Source organism: Rhineura floridana, chromosome 4 (assembly GCF_030035675.1).
Source record: "Rhineura floridana isolate rRhiFlo1 chromosome 4, rRhiFlo1.hap2, whole genome shotgun sequence".
Classification (NCBI taxonomy): Eukaryota; Metazoa; Chordata; class Lepidosauria; order Squamata; family Rhineuridae; genus Rhineura; species Rhineura floridana.
Genome location: NC_084483.1, coordinates 161,677,591 through 161,701,637, shown reverse-complemented (window position 1 = coordinate 161,701,637; position 24,047 = coordinate 161,677,591). Strand labels below are relative to the sequence as shown.

Genomic DNA, 24,047 nt, shown 5'->3' with positions numbered 1-24,047 from the left:
CCAGCTTGTCTGCATCCTTCTTGAAGTGCAGAGACCAGAATTGGAGGCAGGACTCAAGATGAGGCCTAACCACTGCTGAATAGAAGGAAACTAATACTTCAAGCGATTTGGAAATTATACTTCTGTTAATGCAGCCTAAAATAGCATTTGCCTTTTTTGCAGCCAGATCTCACTGTTGGCTCATATTCAGCTTGTGATCAACGACAATTCCAAGATCCTCTCACAAGTCGTATTGCTGAGCCAAGTATCCCCCATCTTATAACTGTGCATTTGGTTTCTTTTTGCTAGGTGTAGAACTTTGCATTTATCCCTGTAGAATTTCATTCTGCTGTTTTCAGCCCAATGATCCAGCCTATCAAGGTCCCTCTGAATTTTGTTTCTGTCCTCCAACGTACATTGGCTTCTTCTGTCTTCAGGTAGCAAACTTAGTAATCTTGGCTTTCGAATGTAACATGGGATCTCCTGTAATTCTTCCACCACAGGCTGTCCTCCAGTCTCATCCTCGAGTGGTAGAAAGCAGTTCCATAGTTCCTCTGGTGAAGGGTGTCTTCTAGCTCCTCTGCTCCTAACTGCCACCCTTTCCCACGGAGTTTCCTCCACTTCATTGTTCCTCTCCAAAGCAGTCTCCTCTTCTGCTACCACATGCTGTTGTTCTTCCACCTCCATTTCTTTTCGCTGCTGTTGTTCCAGCATTCTGTGTAAGAACTCTTCATCTTCTCTTATACTCCTCAGTGTGGCCCCCCGCCGTTCCAGGCCTCTCACTTTTTCTTCCAACAATACCACGAGCTTGCACTTGTCACACGTGTACACCATGTTGTTCTCAGGCAAGAAAACAAACATGGCACACACCTTGCAGGTCACAACCACTGGAGTATCCTTCCCGTTCATACTCTCTTCTACCTTTTGTTTCTTTCTAGCTACTTCTTTTGGAGTGGCCTGTGCTTTGTCCTGTCCTACTTTAGGGTAAACTTGAGAGTCCCACTGGAATGCGGTGAACTGTACAAGAAGAATTAGTAATTTATTTATTTATTTATTTGGGACCTCTCCATTGACCTTTCCTGTCGAACTCATTTGTCAAACAGTTTGCCCTCCCTGTTCGCTCGCTCTCTGAAGGCTGGCTTGCTTGTATCTCCTCTCCTGTGGACTAGCTGAGACAGCTCCCTCTGCTCTGCTCAGTTAGGGGTCAGGACATGTGCTTTCTGCCTACCAGTGCAAAATTGGGGCCTCCTACATGGCAGAAGCCCCTCCCCACCAGTAGTGCTTCCCTCTGCTAGCAGAAAGAAACCTACCCACTGTTGTAACCATTGGAGGGGGAAGGTAGGGTTGCACTTAGTCTTACAACTATGGACTTCTCCCAACTATAGGAACTTCAGCAACAGGCTGGCTATTTTTCCAATCTTCTGAAATACTTTCTTAAAACTGAAAGGCAAGCCATCAGAGTTTCTTATAATGTAATGTAAAGTAGGAATGAAGAGTCTGTAACTCTCCAGATGTTGTCGGCCTCCAAATTCCATCAGTCCCAACCAGCATGGCCAATAGTCAGGGATGATTTAGTCCATCAACACTTGGATGATCACAAGCTCACCATTGCTCATGTAAAGTGAACACACATCAAGCAAGTTAAAAAAGACAAGTGGTAAAGAATCCCAGATGGACACATAAGGGTTTCCTCAGAGCTGAAAATGCAGACAGAAATAGGAGGTACTAATAACATTAGAGTTAGCACCAGAGTTAGCATCGATTACCAGAAGCTGCACGACGCCTTCTTCAAGTGGCAGACCAAGCCCAAGCTGACCATCCATGGGGATCTGTATTATGAGGGCAAGAAGTTTGAGACGCAGCTGAAGGAGAAGAAGCCCGGGGACCTGTTCCACGAGTTGCGCATTGCGCTGGGGATGCCTGTCGGGCCGAACGCGCACAAAGTCCCTCCCCCCTGGTTGATCGCCATGCAGCACTACGGTCCGCCACCCTCCTATCCCAATCTGAAGATTCCAGGCTTGAATTCCCCTATCCCAGAGGGATGCTCATTTGGGTACCACACTGGGGGCTGGGGCAAGCCCCCTGTGGATGAGACAGGGAAGCCCCTCTACGGAGACGTCTTTGGGACCAACGCGGCTGAATTTCAGACCAAGGAGGAAGAGATTGAGCGCACACCATGGGGGGAGCTGGAGCCGTCAGACGAGGAATCCTCTGAGGAGGAGGAGAGCGACGAAAAGAAGCCGGACGAGACAGGTTTCATCACCCCGGCGGACAGTGGTCTGATTACACCAGGGGGCTTCTCATCGGTGCCCACTGGCATGGAAGCGCTGGAACTCATTGAGCTGCGTAAGAAGAAGATTGAGGAGGCCATGGATGGCAGTGAGACACCCCAGTTGTTCATGGTTCTGCCAGAGAAGAGGACCACAACGGTTGGCGGCGCCATGATGGGCTCCACTCACATCTATGACATGGCAACGAACTCGTGGGCATTCAAAGAAGCTGAATGTTGGAAGATTAGGACAGACAAAAGGAAGTACTTCTTTACTCAGCACATAGTTAAACTATAGAATTTGCTCCCACAAGATGCAGTAATGGCCACCAGCTTGGATGGCTTTAAAAGAAGATTAGACAAATTCATGGAGGACAGGGCTATCAATGGCTACTAGCCGTGATGGCTGTGCTCTGCCACCCTAGTCAGAGGCAGCATGCTTCTGAAAACCAGTTGCCGGAAGCCTCAGGAGGGGAGAGTGTTCTTGCACTCGGGTCCTGCTTGCGGGCTTCCCCCAGGCACCTGGTTGGCCACTGTGAGAACAGGATGCTGGACTAGATGGGCCACTGGCCTGATCCAGCAGGCTCTTCTTATGTTCTTATGTTCTTAAGGACAAAGGAAAAACTGATGCAGCTGAAAAATGGCAGTCACAGAAAAGCTTTTAATACAGGCATTCACAGGTGGAATAGACAGAACAAACAGAATGAAGTCAGGGTCACCAACACCAACCCACATAAGATGCTGTATTTGATAGGGATGAAGAAAGGAAAACAATCAAAACTATAAAGCAACAGTAAGTATGGGAAGACAACTTTAGATTCTGAATAAGTTTCTGGACTGAACGGCTAAGAGCCAATGAAACCCTTTGGTATGAATGTCAGTTTCCTTGATATCACTTGAGCCAATATTGACGTGAGAAAGATTGACAACCTTACAGTATGCTGCTAATGCAGAAGAGGAGAACCTGTGATCCTGCAGTTATTTTTGGAGGCATAGCCAATGATCAGGAATTATGTGTGTGGTAGTCCAGCAACATATGGAGAGCCATAGGTTCGTCAACCCTGGTTTAAGGTATTGCTGCAAAGAAAAACGAAAGACAGCTAAACTAAAGGTAAACTTAAAGAAGAAAAACAGAGTAGCCAGCTGTGACAGACAAGCGCTATTGCCCTCAATTAAATAATATACTTTCCATGAAAAGGGAGCACACATTCCACATCATTTGCAGGTTATCTTCACAGCAGTCTTTTGATCAAAAAAGAAACAGTGATAAATGCAACAGATCTCTAAACATCTAGCAAAATTAGAATTTATTAAGCATTTTCAGAATTAAAAAAATACCAAGAGGAATTTTCTTCAGTTACATTATAGATTTTAACATCTGTCTTCTTCCCAATATGTGTTAGATGCCCCATGCTGCCTTGGGCAACTTCAGAAGGAAGGGTGGGATATAAATTAATTAAATAAATAATGCCACCCACACAGTCCAAATAATGTGAAAGCAATGTCCTCTAGGTTCTGGGGAGTTTGCACTGATCACTGCAATACTACAGAGGCAATATAGCATAGTAGTATACAACTGAGACAGCCCAGATTTAAACCCTCACCAGGGGACCTTGGACCTCACAAGATATAACTTACCTCACAAGTTACAAAGCAAGCTGGCCTATACCAGGTCAAATTATTTGTTTATCCAGTATTGCCTATTCTGACAGGCAGAAGATCTCGCCGGTCCCATACAGCAGTTTTTCCCTTTGTCTGTCACCTAAATCTTTTTACTACAGATGCTCAGAATTCAGCCTGGGACTTTCTACATAGAAAGCATATGATCTTACCATTGAGCTACGATATCTCTCCATCAGAATAATATGAAGGGATAATAAAAATGAAGAATGAGGATTTTTGTACGTCTTTTCCACTTAATCAACATGCTACTAGAAAAAGGTCATGCCCACTTGACCGCACTCAAATTCTCCAGCACAGTCTGTCAACCTAGCACCTTCCAGATGTTTTGGACTAAACTAGCTTAAGGCACTATTTGGAACTGATGCAAGTTGTAGTAGAAAACATCTGGAGGCCACCAGGTTTGCCAAGGCTGCTCCCACAGAACAAGATCACACCAGAGGTAAGGACCTTTCATGCCACTGGATTAGAGATGGGAAGACCCAGCAAAAAAAAATGGAAAAGTTCAGAAAAAAACAAGGTTTGCCAGGTTTTTTTCTGGCTCACATCTACACTGGATACACACGTAGCAGGCTTTAGACAATAATATGTAATACTGTTAACAATGAAGACAAAATTATTTTGTGCACTTCATTAGTTACTTTGAAGTCTTGTCAACTGAATCAGATTTTGAATGAGAAGGCCAATATTAAACTATATTTTGAGAATGTTCCTACAAAAGCAGTAAACAGTAATGGTGGTATTCAACTAAATAACTGCATGAGCAGAACAACTTCAACTTGCACAACAGGACATCCATCCTCTCCTTCCCTCACATCCATACCATTCCCAGATCTGCTCTAGAGGGTTAGGGGAAAGCCCTGAACAGTTTTAAGAGGGCATGGAAGGAGGAGGGGGGAGAACTTTCCACTGCACAAGGAGGAATCCTTGTGCTGATGGAATGTTTAACTTAGTGCTACATTGAAAACACTCCTATGTTCTACAGAACACATGGACAAAATCCTCTGCTGGAAATCGTATGCATTTTCATAAAGGAAAAACCTTTAAAAGTGCCAAAGATACTTTTAGTTACAGGATTGATATATGCAAAGGTAAAGTAGTGAATGACAATGAGAAATGACAATCTTGGAGTCAACTTCTAAGAAACATTTTACGTGCATTAGAGATTACATCTCCAGTTAAGTTGCATGCTCTCCTTTAACAGTTTCATCTTCATTGTGCTTTAGTAAGACTGGTAGCTATGAGATTCCGAAATAAATGAGCCTAAAAAAGCTAAGTATAGTGTAGCAGTTAAGAGTGTTGGATTTCGGACCTGCGAGACCTGGATTTAAATCCCCATTCAGCCATGAAACTCAGTAGCTGTCAGTCTCTCAGCCTAATGTACCTCACAGGGTTGCTATGAGGATAACATGAGAAGGGGGAGAGCCACATATTCCATCTTGAGCTACTTGGAGGAAATGTGGGATATAAATGTAATAAATAATAAAGGAAGGATATGTAGATAATTTGCAGTCAGAACTATAGGAAAATAGTATTTAAAAGCAGATACATACTTGCTAGAGTATGAACTCAGAAGGACTTAGATTTGAATACACATCTTCATTAATAAGCTGCAAGCAGGGCCAGCTCCAGGTTTCTGGGGGCCTCAGGCACAGGATATCAGTGAACCCTTGTCCCATCCCTTTCCTCCTCAAACCACATTCCTCCTCCCTTGGGGCCCCACTCCTTTCAAAGAAAACAAATATTCGCCAATATTGCAACTCCCTCTTATAAAATAAAAATACAAAATTTTGATTTATTTTGATTTGTTAGGGTATATTTACCTATTTTGTAGGCCTCAGCTCCTAAGAATTTATTCTGGTCTACCATGTTAATGATAGGCAGATTATATGAATATTATCAGAGCCTGGGATCTTCCACAAAATGAACTGAGAAATCATTCTCATTTTTCTCTGTTTCTGTTGGCTTCTCTACTTTAACGCTTTCACAGACAAAAAATGTGGGGGGGGGATGAAGCCATCCTTTCCTGTCATTTGCAAAGATCTTTGAAAAAAGCACTTCAAATAAACATTTCAATTTTCCACCAGGATTTTCTACTCACATAGGAAGTTGCCTTATACTGAGTCAGATCATTGGTCCATCTAGCCCAGTACTATTTACACTGACTGGTAGCAGCTCTCCAGAGTTTCAGGCAGGAGTCTCTCCAGAAGATGTCTCACGTTCAGTCTCTGATGGCATCTCTCCTACCTGGAGACGCCATTGGGGACTGAACCTGGGGGACTTTCTGCATGCAAGGCAGATGCTGCAATGGCCCTTTCCTTGCACTCACAACTTACTCATCTGTGCTGAGATATCAGGAGGCATTCTAGAATTAATCTTAAAACTTCCTATTGCCACATGGCATGTTGTATCAGAGCACCAGGGGAAGCCAAGAACAGATCAGTAGATTAAAGGCTGCCCTTTTAAGGCAAATACTATTTTTTAACAGTTAAAATTCAATTTCTCAAAAAAAAAGCCATTCACGATAATTCAGTTATAATTCACCAATTTGTTAAGAAGTGTGTATTGTGTACAAAAATTACACAAGGATACCCCCACATCATAGGGCTTACATGCAGAAAAACCTTCTGATACTGTAGACCCATATAAACACAGATGCAACACAATACTCCAGCATGCCTCAGTCCATCAGAAACCCTCATAAAAATGTCTAATAAGAGCAATCACCTTTGATGCCTAGTGCAGAATAAACACACAGCACTGGTTGAGATTTAATGCTATTAGTATTACTAATATAACGTTTTGTATGAAGGACTGAAAAAAGGGCCTTTCTAGGGACAAGCTACTAGTCTCTGAACATGCCATGTTACCACCAAGCATCGTAAATGTACAAATTTCCAAGTTAAAGAGACACATGATAACTAGGACCTCCTGCCAGACCTGCTTTCAAAGCCCTGCTCAGCCATGAAGCTCACTGGGTGGCCTTGGGCCAGTAACTGTCTCTCAGTCTAACCTACCTCACAGGGGTGTTGAGAGGATAAAATGGGGAGGGGAAGAACCATCTTTCAGCTCCTTATAGAAAAAGCAAGATATCAATGAAAATAATAATAGGAGCTTCCTAGGTATAACTGGGGTGGTGGGGAGGACCGAGAGGAAATCCTTATACAAAACCCCCAAGAACAGACCTGAATAATGGAAGTTTGCCTTTAAAATGAGAGGGAAGCTCTTGACTCTCTCTCTCTGATCAGTGGGGCAAAGGGAACGAGGGGCTGGGGAGGCAATAATTATTATGTAATTAAGACTGCAATCCAATGTATTTACCTGGGAGTAAGTCCCAGTGAACCCAATGGAGCTTACTTCTGAGTAGACATTGTTGGATTGCAGCCTAAGAAAACCAGGAAAGCCTTCTTACCTTCCTTCCAAGCTCCACAGCCCACTCTTAGGCTACAATTCTAACCACATTTACCTGGGAAGAAGCCCTTCTGAATTCAACAGAGCTTACTTTTGAACAATTAAGAATAGACATAGTTATGGCCTTTTTCAGCGCCTTACTTCCCTCAACATTACCTTGCTTCTGCTGCTATAGGCCAGTAAGCTCTGCCCCTCCTCCCATGCCTGAAACTCCTGACACTTGTCTTCCCCAGCAGCAGCACAGCTGAGCAGGACAGATTCTGTGGATCTAGAACAGGTGGGGCTTGCCTGCACCGCTGCCCGCCGATTCCCTCCTCTGCTGTCGGCCTGCACCTCTCCCAGAAGGGCCCCCTGGGGCCCTGTGTGAGATCCTAGGACCTCGGGCCAGTGCTCTACCTGGCCATGTGCTAGCACCTGGCTGCAAGTACCTAGAAGAAAAAGCATCCAAAAATGTATACAATGATCAGTCTACTAACCAATAAGACTTTTAGTTTAATGGGAGAATACTAACTGCATGGTGTGCATGCAAAACAAAACAAAAACCATGAAATGTATGTCCAGACAAGAGGGTTGGAGAACTTGTGGCCCTTCAAATGTTGTTCGGCCACAACTCCCATCTTCCCTGACAGGCTCGCTAGGACTGATGGAAATTAGTCCAACAACATCAAGAGAACTAGTTTGCCCAGTTCTGGTATCCAATGGTATCTTTAATTCAGCAAATAAATAATTAAGACGTCCCTTTGTCATTTGGAGTTGAAGGGGAGAACAATAGGGCTAACGATCCTCCTACTCAAAACTAGCAGATAATTTTGGAAGTGTCAGATGTAGATATTTGTATCCAGCCCTTTCCCCAAGGAACTGAAAATGGTATTTTCATTTCACAAACATACATTAATAGATTAGGCTGAAAGAAGGCAATGTGGCCAAGGCTATTTAGGAAGGCATAGTTGACAAGGGATTGAACTTGAATTTCCCTTGGCAAAATCCACCACTATGCCCACACCACCATGAAGGTTACTTTCTAAAAGGAACAGTAAACACGAAATCGCATGTATCTTCCCTTGGATTTAAACCACCAAGTCAGTAGAGAACAAAAGAAATAAAGGCGTGTTTTAAAAAAAAGAACTGAAGTAAGAAAGTCATTTGTATCGTTTTGTACCGAAGAGGGATGGGAAAATTTTATTAAGAGTACATGTGCCCCCCCCCACATACCCACACACCCACACAGGCGCCTCCATCAAACCCACTTCACTCAGCTACGACCGGTCCCATCTGCAGCGAAACCTGCTTCCAAGCCTAGCTCTCCCACTAGTGCCGCCTTCAGCCACACACCTCTCACCTGAAGTGCGGACACAGAAACGTCAGCGGTAGGAGGCGCCCTCAGCCACAAAACTTCGCACCACGCCTCCTTCACAATACTCCGAATCGTCAGCTGCAACGGATGCCTCAGCCCCGGCTCAAGCCACGGAGGACCCCCATGAGGGCAGCCGAGGCGTTAAGATACAGAAACAAAAGGCACACCGCCGCCATCTTCCTCCCGGCGCCACCTTTGGCGTTCGACCTCGTCACCTTCAACCACTTCCTGTCCGCTGTCATCCGCGCTACTGTTGCCAAGGAAACCTCTGCTTTCCCCCCGCTTTGAGTCGGATTCTCTTAAAGAGATACGCTGCTTTTAAACACAACTAGCCTTAAATAAATGGGCAGGAACCAATTTTCTTTTTTCCTTGCCAAATTATAAAACTAAAAGCCATTCCCATGCGTGAAATTTCTGGAGTGCAAATTAACCAGCAACGCTGAGTATATTCACTTAGGAGTCATCTGAGACCAAGGATTTCTCTCTTAACTGTGTTATTACATATTTGTATGTTGCTTTTTATCCGAAAGCCCTCAAAATACAAAAAAAACCCAACCCACTACAAGATAATAAAGTTGCTACCTATTTTTAGCACTTATTAAATTAGCAAAGCTAGGAATGTTTATTGCTGTTGTGAACGGTCACCATGCTTATCTTGAACAAATTTGAGATTTACATAGAAAGGCCACACAGTCCATACTTTTGGCATTTCATGATCTTTCACCCCCACTCTTCTGTGTGTGTATGTTTCATTCAACACACATGTGAAGGTGTCTGTCAACTCAGGGTAATATAACTCATACCTGAAATCTTAGGCCACAATCCATCAGAATATAGGATGTGCCCCCCCTCCAAAAAAATCCTAAATAGAATAGAAGCAACAATTCTTGTTAAAATAGAGTTGTTACCTCACCATTTAGACAATGTCCATTTTTTGTTAATGGAACTGCAAGGTCTCTTCACCTGCTCTGCTGAAAAAACTAGCTTCATCAGGTCCTTCATAAATTGTCATCTCCAGCAGTCATTTCATCAGACTACAGGAGAAAGATGGGCCTCTCCAGCAGTTCTCCTGAAAGACCAGCAGCTTTCAACTCCTCCCTTTGAAATCTTTGTTCCAGGTGATCATTACAAGACCTCTGTAACTATGTTTTTTTCCCTCCTCCTTCACAAACTCTTTTCCTTTTGTGTTATGTCTTTTTGATTATAAACCTGAGGTTAGGGATTGTTCTCCCACTGCCATTTGTAAGCCACCCTCTGAGTCTTTTTTCTGAAGAGCAGGAAAACATGCTTTAAATAAATAGAAAAAATCCCTTCTAGAGCAACAAAGAAGGAACCTGCAGCTTTCCTTGCCCATCACCAACACACGTGTTCGCTATACCACAGAGTTGGAGCAGACAAGGAGCACTCACCTGAACATAAGTGCCCTGCTGGATCAAGCCAAATACTCATCTAATCCAGCTTCCTGTTCTCACAGTGGCCAATCAGACTCCTATGTAAAGTCCACAAGCAGGACATGAACAGAACAGCCCTGTTCACACTAGCAATTCCTAGCAACTAATATTCAGAGGCATGCTGCCTGTGACAGTAGATGTAGAACATAGCCAGTGTGGCTAGCAACCATTGATAGCCTTATCCTCCATGAATTTGTCTAAGCCTCTTTTAAAGCCATCCAGGTTGGTGGCCATCACTATATCTTGTGGGAGCAAGCTCCATTGTTCAACTGTACCACAACTCCCATCAGCCCAATCCAGTGGCCATGCTGGCTGGGGCTGATGGGAGTTGTAGTTCAAAAAAGTAACTTTTCCAAGCTCTGAACTGTACACTGAGAAGTATTTCTTTTGTCTGTTCTGAATCTTCCAACATTCAGTTTATTTGGATGGCCCTACGTTCTAGCATTATGAGAGGAAGAATAACATTTCCCTGACCATTTTCTCCACACCATGAATAATTTTATACATTCCTTTCATGTCTTCTCTTACTTTTTCCTAAACTAAAAAGCCTCAAATGTTATAATCTGCCTTCCGTTAAAGGTCTCTGAATGCCATCCAGCTTGCAACAGTGGCAAGTCAGATCACCCGGCACCTTACAGATCTAAAGCTCCTGACACTCTTGGATGAGACCGATTATCTGGATCCTTTTCAGTTGGATTTCAGGCCTGGTTTTGGCACGGAAACACCCTTAGTCGCCCTGTATGATGACCTTTGTCAGGAGAAGGACAGGGTGTGTGTGACTCTGTTGATTCTCCTTGATCTCTCAGAGGCTTTCAATACCATCGACCATGGTATCCTTCTGGGACAACTCGCTGAGTTGGGAGTGGGAGGTACTGTATGGCATTAGTTCCTCTCCTACTTGGCAGGTCAATTCCAGAAGGTGGTGCTTGGGGAACACTGCTCAGCCCCATGGATTCTCCAGTTTGGGGTTCCACAGGGGTCAGTTCTGTCCCCCATGCTGTTCAACATCTACATGAAACCCTTGGGTGCAGTCATCCGGAGTTTTGGAGTGCATTGCCATCAGTACACTGATGACACGCAGCTTACTCCTTTTCATCGTCTTCAGGTGAGGCTGTCAGTGTGCTGAACCAGTGCCTGGCTGTGACAATGGACTGGATGAGGGCTAATAAACTGAGGCTCAATCCAGACAAGACTGAGATGTTGTTAGTGGGTGGTTCTTCTGACCAGATGGTGGATGTCCAACCTGTCCTGGATGGGGTTGCACTCCCCCTGACGGAGCAGGTTTGTAGTTTGGGGGGTTCTCCTAGAACCATCTCTGTCACTTGAGGCCCAGGTAGCCTCAGTGGCACAGAGTGCCTTCTATCAACTTTGGTTGGTGACCCAGCTACGCCCCTATCTGGACAGAGATAGCTTGGCTTCAGTTGTCCACGCTCTGGTAACCTCCAAATTAGATTACTGCAATGCGCTCTACATGGGGCTGCCTTTGAAGATAGTTCAGAAACTGCAGCTTGTGCAAAATGCAGCGGCCAGATTGGTAACAGGGACCAGATGGTTCGAACATATAAAACCGATTCTGGCCTGCTTGCATTGGCTGTCTATATGTTTCCAAGCCCGATTCAAGGTGCTGGGTTTAACCTATAAAGCCTTACACAGCTTGGGACCACAATACCTGATGAAACACCTCTCCCGACATGAACCCACCCATACACTACGCTCAACATCACAGGCCCTCCTCCGGGTGCCTACTCCAAGGGAAGCTGGGAGGATGGCAACAAGGGAAAGGGCCTTTTCAGTGTTGGCCCCCAAATTATGGAATGATTTCTCCAATGAAGTTCACCTGGCGCCAACATTGTTATCTCTTCAGTGCCAGAGCAAGACTTTCCTTTTCTCCCAGGCATTCTAACAGCATGTGCTGAGCTCTGACCCCAGGTCTTTTACCTGGTTTACCTGTGCTTTATGGTTTTAAACCATATGTGTATGGTTTATAAAATTGTATATTTGTTTTTACTGCTCAATTTTTTAATTTTTGTAAACAGTCCAGAGAGCTTTGGCTATATTTACATATAAATGTAAGAAAGAAAGAAAGAAAGAAAGAAAGAAAGAAAGAAGCATGCTATTCTGGTCCCAATGAGAAGCTCATACAGCAAGGAAAGTTCGTGGTAAGCAACTTATTCTAACATCATCTTGGACTTAAGCCTTTTATCCACTGACATTAAGAACCAGAACCATCTCAGCTCCACCTGTGCCTTGAAAGAGTGGAAGTCCTTAAAAGCCTCTGGCCTGGGGCCTAATATTTCATTGTATCTGTAGGAACTCATGCTCAGTGGAATGTGAGCCCCTTGGAGGCAAATATACTGGTCTCTTGCTGGATTTGGGCTCAGGGGCCTCTGGGTCACTGGTGGTGCTCAGGCCTGGTGCCACCCCCATTTAACACTACCAATCCCTTCGTCAAGGTCCTAATAGGCTCTAGGATTACAGTGCTCCTATCTGCATAGTCTCAAGTATAATATGAATATATTAATTAAACAAGCGTAGTGCTTTTGAGGTTTTCATTATGTATTAGCTAATAAAATGCCTGTTTATGCTATGTGATGTGCTTTCAGACACAGGAAGCTGCCTTATACTGAGTAAGACTACTGGTCCTTCAAGCTCAGTACTGACCACACTGACAGGCAGTAGCTCCCTAGGATTTCAGTCAGGGAATCTTTCCTAGCCCTGCCTGGAGATGCTGGAGATTAAACCTGGGACCTTCTGAATGCAAAGCAAATGCTCTACCACTGGGCTACTGCCCTTCCCCAAAACTATATGACCATACAGCTAAGATCCTTGGTATTTTGTGTTCCTATTTTGTGGTCAAGCATTGCATCTCTTTCTGGGGAGAGAAGCTGATGATGGTGAGTCTTATTGATGTGATGGATAGGATTTCATCTGGGCCCACCATTTCTCCATTGTGCTTTTGCCATGCCCTACTCCACATAGATCCTCCCCACTTTGTACTGTGCATGTCTGCACCAGCATAATTATACTGGTGAGTTGTCCCAAAATGTAAAATCAGCACAATGTTCTCTTTGTTTTGTTGCATTAGTAGAATGCTGCAAGGGTGCTATGCCTTTTAAACCTGACACTGTCCTTATTTTTGCTTGCACGTGAGATTATAGAATTTAAATGTTGGCTGCATGGGTTATTTTGAGTGCAGAATTTGGCTCCCTATGCTAATGCATTCAAGATAAAAACAGTAACACAAAAACATTTATTTTGCAAAGCATGTGTGCAGCCATGCAAGGAGCGATGCTACCTTGCTTAAGTGATATAGTGTATGACTTACTAGGCCTTTTCCATTTCTGCATACTGTGATTCACGTTGACTGGAATGTTTTTGCATTTGGAACTGGAGAGGAACCACATTAATAACACTGGAAGGGGTTACATCATGTAGCCTTTGTGCTATTCACTAATAGGCAAAAAAAAAAAAAACATTGAGGTTTAAGAACATACCTATAGCCAACAGTTATTTCTATCAAACTTTAAAAAGCAGGGAAATGGGACAGCTATAGTGAATGCACCTCCTGTGCAATCATGCTTAGGATAGGTGAAACTGACCACAGGGAAGGAGAAGGGGGAGGGAGGAGAGGGCAAGGGGAGGGGGAGGAGAGAAAAGGGAGGGGGGAGAGGAGAGGGGTTGTTATGACCCAGGTTGGAAGGGGAGGCATTGAGGAGGGTGATACCAAAGTTGAGGACTCAGGGGGATGAGCTGGGGGAAGGGACTAGCAGCAAGGAGAGTTCATAGCGTGCCCAGATTCCTGTCAGTGACAGCTCAACTCCCTCCACCCCTGCCCCCCCTGCTGAAGTGCAACCTGCACTGTCAGAGACTGCCCTGTTAGAGACTGCTACATCAGACACGCCCCCTTGCCTGCGCTGGAGACGGCGCCTTGTTCACCTGACGTTTCCCAGCCAATTGTCCCACAGCTTTCCATGCTCAAGCAGGCAGGCAACCCCCACCAGTCAGAGGGGGAAGTGGAAATCCAACCCCCATCACCCCACGCCTGGAGGTGTCACAGGTGGGACATTCAACAGAAGGGGTTGAGGAGGAGCCTTTGTTTACACACGAAAGCCGAGCCTACTTAAGTGGACTCAGGGGAGGGGTCAGTTGCTGAGTCAATGTCTGAGAGCCATGAAGACATGCTTAGTCATTGTTAGTTCAGGGTAAAAGTCCTTAGAAAGCATAGAGAGGTTAATGAGCCACAAAGCTTTTGATGTATCTATAACTTTAATAAAAAGAGAGAAAATCACAGACACGATTGCAACTGAGTCTTTTGACTTCAGGCAGGATAGGGGTAGAGGGAGGGGAAAGGCAGGTTTGAGTTCAGTGGGATTTATTTACTCCCGTGCAATCATGCTTAGACTAGGAGAAACTGAGCGGGGGGAGGAGGGGGGAGGAGAGGGTGAGGGGAGGGGAAATTTAAACCAAAGCTGTCCTTGGCCACATCCACACCAGACATCCATTCCACTTTAAACAGTCATGACCTCCCCCAAAGAATCCTGGGAAGAGGGGCTGACTGTTAAACTACTGGTCACTGGAGCTCTGTCAGGGAAATAGGAGTCTCCTAATAACTCTCACCACCATAAACTACACTTCCCAGGATTCTTTAGGGAAATGTCAGAGGTCAGAGTATGAAGCAAGGCTAGTAATAGGATTACAGTTAGTAATAGGATTACATACAAGAGGATTACAGGTACTCTGTGAACATGGCTGATTTTTAATTAATTTCAACAAATTATGGACCACTGACAGAAAAAAATCCAACATGAGTCTTGTTTTAGACTTTGTACTCTGTATTCTCTTCGAGTGTTTTGTGTGTTGCCATGAAAACTTAGAGGGTTGTTAAGCAAGCATTTCTGAGTTCAGGACTACACGTTTTTTATTATTTTGTTTTGAAATGAGCTTATGGGAAGCAACAGAATGCCATGGGTGGTATTTTCAATTTAACATGGCGGAATGTGAAAAATCCATGCTGGCTATGGTATATGACAGCCACTCTCATGGTTGTATAATAAAAGAACAGTAATCTGGTACTTCATTGCTTTTGCTGGGATTCATCAGGAGTTCTTAGAGCAACCAAGGCATATGTGTTCCTAAGTGGAGTCCATATTCCCTTAACATCTGTTTTTAAATATTTGTTCATTCTATTGTCCTGCCCTTCCCATGCATACCTGCCATTTCTAATCTGAAAGCATGAGCAGCACACTAGACTCAAATTGTTCCTAGTGCCTGTTCTTTTCATTACCACCTGGCTTGTTCATTGGATGTGCTGCTTAAGAAATGGTGTCTTTTGTTGCTCGGTTTCAATAGACTATAGCATGGGGCAATTATGTACTGTCCCCTGGATATATACTGACTCCTTAATAGCATCACTAGATTAAATCAGTGGAGCCATAAGGGTGGTCAGTAATGCAATGAGTCCAATTCACATTCATACACAGTTTCTGGCACATTGAACAGGTCATGTACAGCTGGGTTATTTAAACTGTTAATCACCTCCCACACAATGGCTGGATTTGTGTTTCTGGTTTCAATTTTCCCTTCTAAGGGGGCCTCTGCAATAGCCTGTGGAGTCTGTTTCACCAAAGGAACATCATATGTCCATCCTATGTTATTTCTGCTTTTGGCAGAGTTGAGAGGCTGGTCTCCAAATTCCTACTTAAGAATCAAATGCTGAAATGGCAATTTGAAAAGCACTATGGAAATCTCCTCCAAATCTAATTAACATGAAGATTTTTCATATAGTGAATATCAGTTAAGCTGATTGCTTGAGTAGATTTTGCTATGTTGAACTGATCTTGTGAGAAATCTGGTTTTGGAAGTTTTAAGTATTTATTGATTTGAATTATTTATACTCCATGTTTCTAACCAGCTTGATAGTTGGAGATTTGTTTGGCAAAACTGCCCACTCCTTGGCACATTAAGCTTTGTGATGGAGCTTTCAAACTTGGTTGGTAGGGTGGCATGGATTGTGCTATGACATGTTATTTTGGGTGGCTTCATTATGTATGTCAGTGCCATTTTGGATCCAAAGTTGTTTTGACTTTTTAAATATTTGTCTTTGTGGAGTTTTGGCTGGTCTCAGTAAGGGTAAGTATCCAGGATGTAGAGTTCCAGGACCCAAGGCAGATATCTGGTCAAGTGGCTCAGAAGCCACATGGTCCATAACAGGCAGGAGTCACATTCTGGCAGGACAAACAGATCAAATTGGATGAAGGCAGGTGTGAAGTCAAAGTCAGGCAGAAGTCAACATCTAGAGCAGCAAACATGGATGAAAGGGCTAGAGACAGATGCACTGTCAAAATCATGTGAAGGCAGCAATCAGCAAAACTGAGCAAGAGACTGGAAGAGTCCTCACTCTAGAGTAGGCATCTTTTTCGGGCAGTGAGCACATTTGGAATTTTGAGAAAGTGCCATGGGTGTCAGTCACAAAACAGCTGCTGTGGGGGGTGTGGCATAACACAAAATGGTTATTATGGGGTATGACATAACACCAAATGGCTACCACCCTGAAAGAGCAGAAAAAGAGACAAGATCACAAAACGATGCAAGCATGCCCCACCCCTATCTCATGCACTGTGGATTTTTAGGGGATATTTACTGAGGTTTTTCAGAGGATGTACAGTAGGGCCCCACTCATACAGTAGATTACGTTCCAGACCCCCGCCAAAAAGCTGAACTCTGTCAATAAAATGGTGCCCGACACCCGAAAAACACCGTAAAAGCGGAACAAGTGCCGTATGAGTGGGGCCTTACTCTAATTGAAAGCCGCCGTATTAGCGGAATGCTGAAAAGCGAGCCACCGAAAGGCGGGGCCCTACTGTACTGATGGGCACACTGGTGCCCACAGGTGCCAGGTTGGTGACCCTGCTCAGACTGAGGAGCAGCCTTTGAGACCAGGGCTTGATAGGGCTTGGTACATCAGAATTGGCCCTTGCAGTTAGCAGACTGGGGGGTTCGTTTGAAGCCCAGAACAATAGCTACCACATTTGCCATAGCAATAGCATAAAGAAGTAACGTTCTGGAGTCTGGGAACCCCGGTTCAAAATAGAAACCATTTTATCCACTATGTTGAAATAAAGACATCTTTGAATTCACACCAGACACACAAAAATTCCAGGGAAGCCTAAGGAAGAAAATCAAAAAGGTGTTCCCATGATGGTAAAATATAATATTAAACCAAATAATTAACCATTTGCTTCCCTTTAATGGTTCTTCAAAATCTGGCACCCAAGGCACGTTACCTCAGCCTGCCTAATGATGGGTCCAGTCCTAAACACACTACAGTTTTAACATTGGAGATTACCTACAGAATACTTCAGGAAATGAAGGGCAATGTGTTTTTTAGCTGAACAGGGATAGCTGTACAAGGGATAGGGTTAAGCACCTATATACATACACTGGAAAACTGATGATACACTAATCGGTTTGAAATAATTAATAGAATGACTGAGAACAGCTGTTTTGATAGAAAGCAAATGTTTATTCAGAAACTATATATACACTATTAAAACCTCCATGATTTTTTTTTTAAATGGAAAGACTAATTTTTATAGCCAAAGACAACAGCTAGGGCAAGAAAAGAATGTTCAGTATTCAGCAAAAGGAAGGATGTGATAGACTGGGAATTTATGTGTAATTCTTAAGACTTTGTTTTACTAATACTAAGGGTGCAGCCTGCATCCCACAATGTTAAATAAGATTGTGGGGTGGAGGAGAGAAGAGAAGGTAGGTAACATCAGTTTTTGAGGACTTTTATCACGGAAAATCTGGACAGGAAATGTTTAAAGAAATAAACGTGCATGTAAAATAAAATACAGATTTTTTATTTAAAAATAGTTGTTGGGGCAGTTTCAGTTTCAAATACATGGGGGGCAGGACAGTGGTTTTAATGCTTACAAAAAATAAGGTAGCTTTGTAATAAGCAGGACAACTTAGGTCCAATGAAAATGGCCATTGCCTATGCCAGGGTTAACACTGGTGTAACATAATTCTGACCTCATGCTCAACCAGCAACAAAGCAAGAAGTACAACAGTTGCAGAAACCAGTGATAATGTAGCAACATTGACAACAATGTTTTTAAATTGCTTTTTAAAAAACGTGTTTTTAAATTTGTATATTTGTTTTTATTGTTTTTACTTGTTGTAAACCTCCCAGAGAGCTTTGGCTATGGGGCGGTATACAAATGCAATAAATAAATAAATACTCCCACAGTGTACCACTCCCCAGCAGTTCACACTTCCCAATTATGCCTTCCCATCAGCCTGAATGAAAAGCACCATTCTACATGTGGCAACATCATCAATATTATTTATTTATTTATTATTTGATTTATATCCCGCCCTTCCTCCCAGCAGGAACCCAGGGTGGCAAACATAAGCACGAAAATCACTTTAAAACATCATAAAACAGACTTTAAAATACATTAAAACAAAACATCTTTAAAAACATTTTTAAAAGCTTTGAAGACATCTTAAAAAAAGAAAAAAGAAAAAAAGGTTAAAAACATATTGGTTGTTTTTTTTAAAGGTTTACAAACATATTAAAAAGCAATTCCAACACAGATGCATACTGGGATAAGGTCTCCATTTAAAAGGCTTGTTGAAAGAGGAAGGTCTTCAATATTGCAATAAATGCCACAGTAGGGAAGGTTTACAAGGGCTGTAGCGCAGTGACAGAGCACATGCTTTGCATACAAAAGGTCCAAGGTTCAGTCCCTGGTGCCTCCAGGTAGGGCTTGGAAAAATTCTGGTCTGAAACCCTGGAGAGCTACTGCTAATCATTGTAGTCAATACAGAGCAGAATGAGCCAATGGTTAGTCTACACCAGTTTCCTATGTTCATCTTCCCCACTGCAGAATACCATGGCACAGCATGTGGGAGAGCAGCAACTGACATAAGTGCTTCTTGCAGACAAACGTTCAAATACCTTGGCAGCACAAACACAGGCAAACAAACATCAGGGGAAAAGGGAGAAAAGTAGCTCCATTTCAGTTACAACAACCAACCAAGTATTAGTAGCTATTGGGCCTAAAAGTTGTAAACTTTGTGTCTGCATGCAGCTGTCCCCATAAGATGAGCTCTCAAAACTGCGACTTTGGAGCATTGTCCTGGCGCTGAAGTGAAGTACTCTCAGGCCACATCTTCCCTATGCATTTAAAGCACTATGATACCACTTTAATGGAAGTGGAGCCCTCCAGAGAATCTTGGGAACTGTGGTTTGTTAAAGGTGCTAAGACTTGTTACAAGATATTATTTATTTATTATTATTTATTTATTAGATTTATATCCTGCCCTTTCTCCAGTAGTAGAGAGCTACATGTCTTCTCTCAGAGCTACAGTTCTAAGAGTTCTCTGGAAAGAGGGGTTGATTGTCAAACCACTCTATAAATTATAGCTCTGTGAGGGAAATACGGGTCTCTTAACTCTCAGCATCCTTAACAAACTAGTTCCCAGGATTTTTTGGAGGAAATCATGACTGTTTAAAGTGGTATAATACTGCAGATTGTATCCAGACAACCAAGCAGGTAATCCCTCCTGGACACAAGGAAGGACCATAAAAGGTTACTTATTTGGGCTCCCATTGTGTCAGGATAAGGAGTGGTGAAAAGCACAGAGCTTGCTGTAGCTGTTTTCTGCCAAGCCCCAGGAGCAGTCCTCAGGCCCATAGTCTTCACTACCAGCATAAATTAGGTAGTGTACCTTGCCACAAATCTCTCTCTCTCTCTCTCTCTCTCTCTCTCTCTCTCTCTCTCTCTCTCTCTCTCTGTGTGTCTTCACTCCTTACATGGGCAAGAAGGAGAGTGCTCACTGTGTGAGATAACCTTCCAATATGCCTCTCTTAATGCCAAGAAGCAGGGGTAACAGTAACTTTATTTAATTTGGTTTATCCAAGAACAACAGACCCAACAAAATGACTTAGCTTGTGCTTGCTGTGCACACAGACGTAACACACCCCAACCAATGGAGAAAACCTTCACGGTATTGTTTTCAGCACCTGCTAAAAACTTTTTCCTGCAAGTCTACCCAGGCATGTAATTTTAGCACATGATTTTAATAAGTATAAGTGTTTTAAAATGACTTATTGTATTTTATATTTTTTAAAAATTATGTAACTTGTTTTTAATGTTTGTTTTTTTCTATTGGTATTTTTATTGAAATTTTTATTTTAGACTGTCTACTGTAAACCGAGTAGAGGTCTTTTGTTCTAGTAAGTGGGATACAAATTTTGATACATAAATAAATAAAGCCAAACTCTCACAAGGAGGAAGAGAAGCTGGTTGCACAATCCAGGCTTGCCTCTTATTTTATTTAGTTAGCTATGTACAGGGCCAGCGCCAGGCATGACTGGGCCTTTGGGCACCAGCTTGCCACGGGGGCGCGGCTCCTGCCTGTTTACGTACCCCTCTTTTGTCTCCTGTTGCTGCGCGCGCTTGCACACACAGAGCTACCATCAACCAAGATGGCAGTGGAGGCTTCTCTAAGGGGCTGGTGTCCCCGCCACCATCTTGGTTGATGGCACGCATGCGTGGTACACTACGCACATGCACACGCACATGCCTGCCATCAACCAAGAAGGCGGTAGGAGCATCAGCCCCTTAAAAAGCCTCCACCACCATCTTGGTTGATGGCAACCCTGCATGCGCAGGCTCAGAATACAGGAGAGAGGGGTAGGTGGAGCGAACGAATAGGTGGACGGCCAGAAAGCTCTGTCCCTGCAATCTGCAGCAGGGAGCCTGCTGCAGATCGCAGAGGGGGAGTGCTACTTCCCCCACCCTAATGAGGGCCCCTTGAGGGGCCCCTGTGGGCTGCAGGGCCCTCAGCCAGACCCTGATCTGGCTGCCCTTTGGCACCAGCCCTGGCTACATAATTTCTATACAGCTTAATAAAAATCTCTATGCAGTTTACATAATAACAATAAATATACAAACAAATTGGCTAGATCTGTACTTGGGGAAGTCTCTTAAAGAGACAGGCTATGCACACGATGGTTCTGGAGTTCAGAATGTCCTGCACAGGACATTCCTCACAATCCTTAACCAGTACTGGGGACAGTGTAGGAACTATGTGGCCTGGGATGGAGCTGGCATGTGATAGTTTCAATCAGATAATTAATGGTCTACATTAATTGCATTAGGAGTAGTGATGGAAGGATCTGTCAAGTTCAGTTCTTCACATTCTGCAGCAATTTGCAAATTTTGCTTTTAAAAATGCTCATGGAAATTCTTCAGCACTTTAGTGCAAATTTCTCCTAGTAAATACATTTTTGTATGCAGTTTTGACTAATGTACACATTTTTGCAAGTAATTTATCTAAATATCATGCATATATATGTTATTGTCACTAAGATATTAATTTGTATGCACACTTTCCTCTAATATATGTATTTTTGTAAACATTCATTGGTTGGAGAACTGCATCACAAAATTGAGAGATGTGTGAAATTTTGAAGGATCGCTGTGTTTTGGTTTCATATTGTTTCAGAAAGTGTGGATTTGACAGATTTGGCTTTAAATGCAAACTGAATCAAATTTTTCCTCCATCCCTAATTAGGAGGCAACCTTTGTGTTTACTAGAACCTCTTGCTGCCCTTGGCCCTCAGTTTTGGCTCCTGGTACCTACCCTGTGGAATTCCCTCCCCTTAAATATTAGACAGGCGCCATCTCTGTTATCTTTTCGGCGTCTACTGAAGACCTTCCTCTTTCAAAAGCCTTTTAGGTTGAGACTTATCTCAGTCTGCATATGTGTTGGAATTGCTTTTTAAGATGTTTTTAAACCTTTTCTTTAAAAAAAAATTTTTTTTAAGCTTTTTAAAAATGTTTTTTTTAAGATGTTTTGTTTTAATATATTTTAAACTCTGTTTTAATATATTTTAAAGCCTATTTTCATAAAGTGTTTTTAGTGCTTTTGTTTGCTGCCCTGGGCTCCTACTGGGAAGAAGGGCAGGATAAATGAATGAATGGTAGAGCTCCTGGCCCAAAGTTTCTGAGTTTGCAGTCTGCTCAGAGATAATATATACAACTCCTGGAATGAACAAAACTGAAAAGTTCAGGTACAAAGCATTTAAAAATAGGTAAAACAGGGATGACTGACTCAAGGCCCTCCAGATGTTGCTGAGCTACAACTCCATCAGCTTCAGCCTACATAGTGCCAATAATAGTGCCAACACTTGAGGTTGGTCCGGAAGCTGCAGCTGATGCTCACTGGGTCAGAGTATTGCCAACATGTCACCCCGCTGCTGAAAGAATTGCACTGGCTACCTATTAGCTATTGGGCTAAGTTCAAGGTTCTGGTTTTGGTGTACAAAGCCCTATACAGCCTGGGACCAAGATACCTGAAAGATCATCTTATCCCTAGCATACACAGTTGATCACTGCAGTCTGCAGATGAGGGCCTCCTGCAGATACCATCTTATCAGCAGGTCCATTTTGCGCAACATAGGAAGCGGACCTTTAGTGTAGTGGCACCTACCTTTTGGAATTCCCTCCCCTTAAATATTAGACAGGCACCATCTCTGTTATGTTTCTGGTGCCTACTGAAGACCTTCCTCTTTCAACAAGCCTTTTAAGTAAAGACCTTATCCCAGTCTGCATCTGTGTTGGAATTGCTTTTTAAGATGTTGTTACAGCTTTTTTTAAAAGATGTTTTTAAAGATGTTTTTATATGTTTTTAATGTCTGTTTTTATGATGCTTTACAGTGTTTTTAGTGCTTTTGTTTGCTGCCCTGGGCTCCTACTGGGAAGAAGGGTGAAATATAAATTTAATTAATAATCATTGTCATTATTTGTCAGAGATGATGGGAGCTGTAGTCCAATGGCATATGGAGGGCCACATCTTTCTTATCCCTGACTTACAGAAACAGAATGTAAGGGTTGTTAGCTACAGCCAAATGGCCACTCAAAAAAGTCCAGTTGTTTACATTAGACAGTAAGTCCCATCCTAATCCGGGGAGAAAGCAGATTTCCCACACTTAGGCACTCACAGCTTGGCTATTACGTATGCACCAAAATCCGGAACATTTGGGAGAAATGCTGTTCAATTTGTCATATTGTTGAGCATTACAAGCTGGACAAATTTGTATTCTCAACAAGGTAATTACCCACTTCAGCAATACACACTAGTGCTGGCATCCCTCATTTAAACATGAATGACAATTTTTCAAAAATCTCCAGCTAAAAATAATTGGCCCTGACATGAAAATAACAAAGGGAGTATGTGGCAGAAAAAGACAATATTGTCAGGTTTCTGAGTACAAAATATAATAAATAGAGTTTATTTTTAAAAATATGGGAAATGTAAAATGATTTAACCTTGTGCTTTTAAGTAGGGCTCGTGTATACCATTGTTTTGTGAGTTTAATTCTTTTGTTCCAAGACAGGTCTTTTGTCTTTGTTGAACCATCTGCTTATATAGATTGGAAACAAGCAAACAGGGAAGAAACAGTATTTTCTTTTTACATGATGCAACAAGATGTTCTTCCTGGCCACATGTACAATGCATTTACATCAGAAGCATGCCAAAAATGCCTCAAGGAAACATTAGCCTTAGCGGAATACTGGATTTTTTTTTTTTAAACACTTCCAAATAACGGAAGTGAATGCTATTTTTCGTAAAACAACACAGGGGCAGATGGCTGTATTTTGCAGAACCGCAAGATCAAAGTTCTATATCATTCATATAATATCAAAAAAGTTACTGAGAAGTAATGGAAAAACACAAAAAAACAGCACATGTGAAAGCTGATGTCTGAAAATAGCTTATTCTGCAGAAGTTATCTTGAAGTCTGTTGTCTCTTCCCCATTACAGATTATGGAACTCATACATATCTGTAAGCAGTTTGGTAGATTACGCCCACACAGAGAGA

At 42.9% G+C, this 24,047-nt stretch overlaps 2 protein-coding genes across 5 annotated transcripts in view; one reads left to right on the top strand and one right to left on the bottom strand.

Moving 5' to 3' along the window:
* The window catches only part of LCLAT1 (lysocardiolipin acyltransferase 1), a 154,674-nt gene extending 144,977 nt beyond the window's left edge, over positions 1-9,697 (bottom strand). The window contains exon 1 of one of the 4 annotated variants that reach the window (XM_061624992.1): positions 9,607-9,697. The gene's annotated coding sequence lies outside the window, so the exon portion shown is untranslated. Of the gene's footprint in view, positions 1-8,671; positions 8,952-9,606 lie in introns of those variants that run through there. The other 3 variants (XM_061624991.1, XM_061624989.1, XM_061624996.1) reach the window with 3 other exon arrangements.
* On the top strand, positions 1,683-2,489 carry LOC133384203 (splicing factor 3B subunit 2-like; the record flags this gene model as incomplete). Its single annotated transcript, XM_061626117.1, has 1 exon — positions 1,683-2,489. A coding segment is annotated over exon 1 (807 nt), but the record flags the coding sequence as incomplete, so codon positions are not given.
* Positions 9,698-24,047: the final 14,350 nt, after the last annotated feature.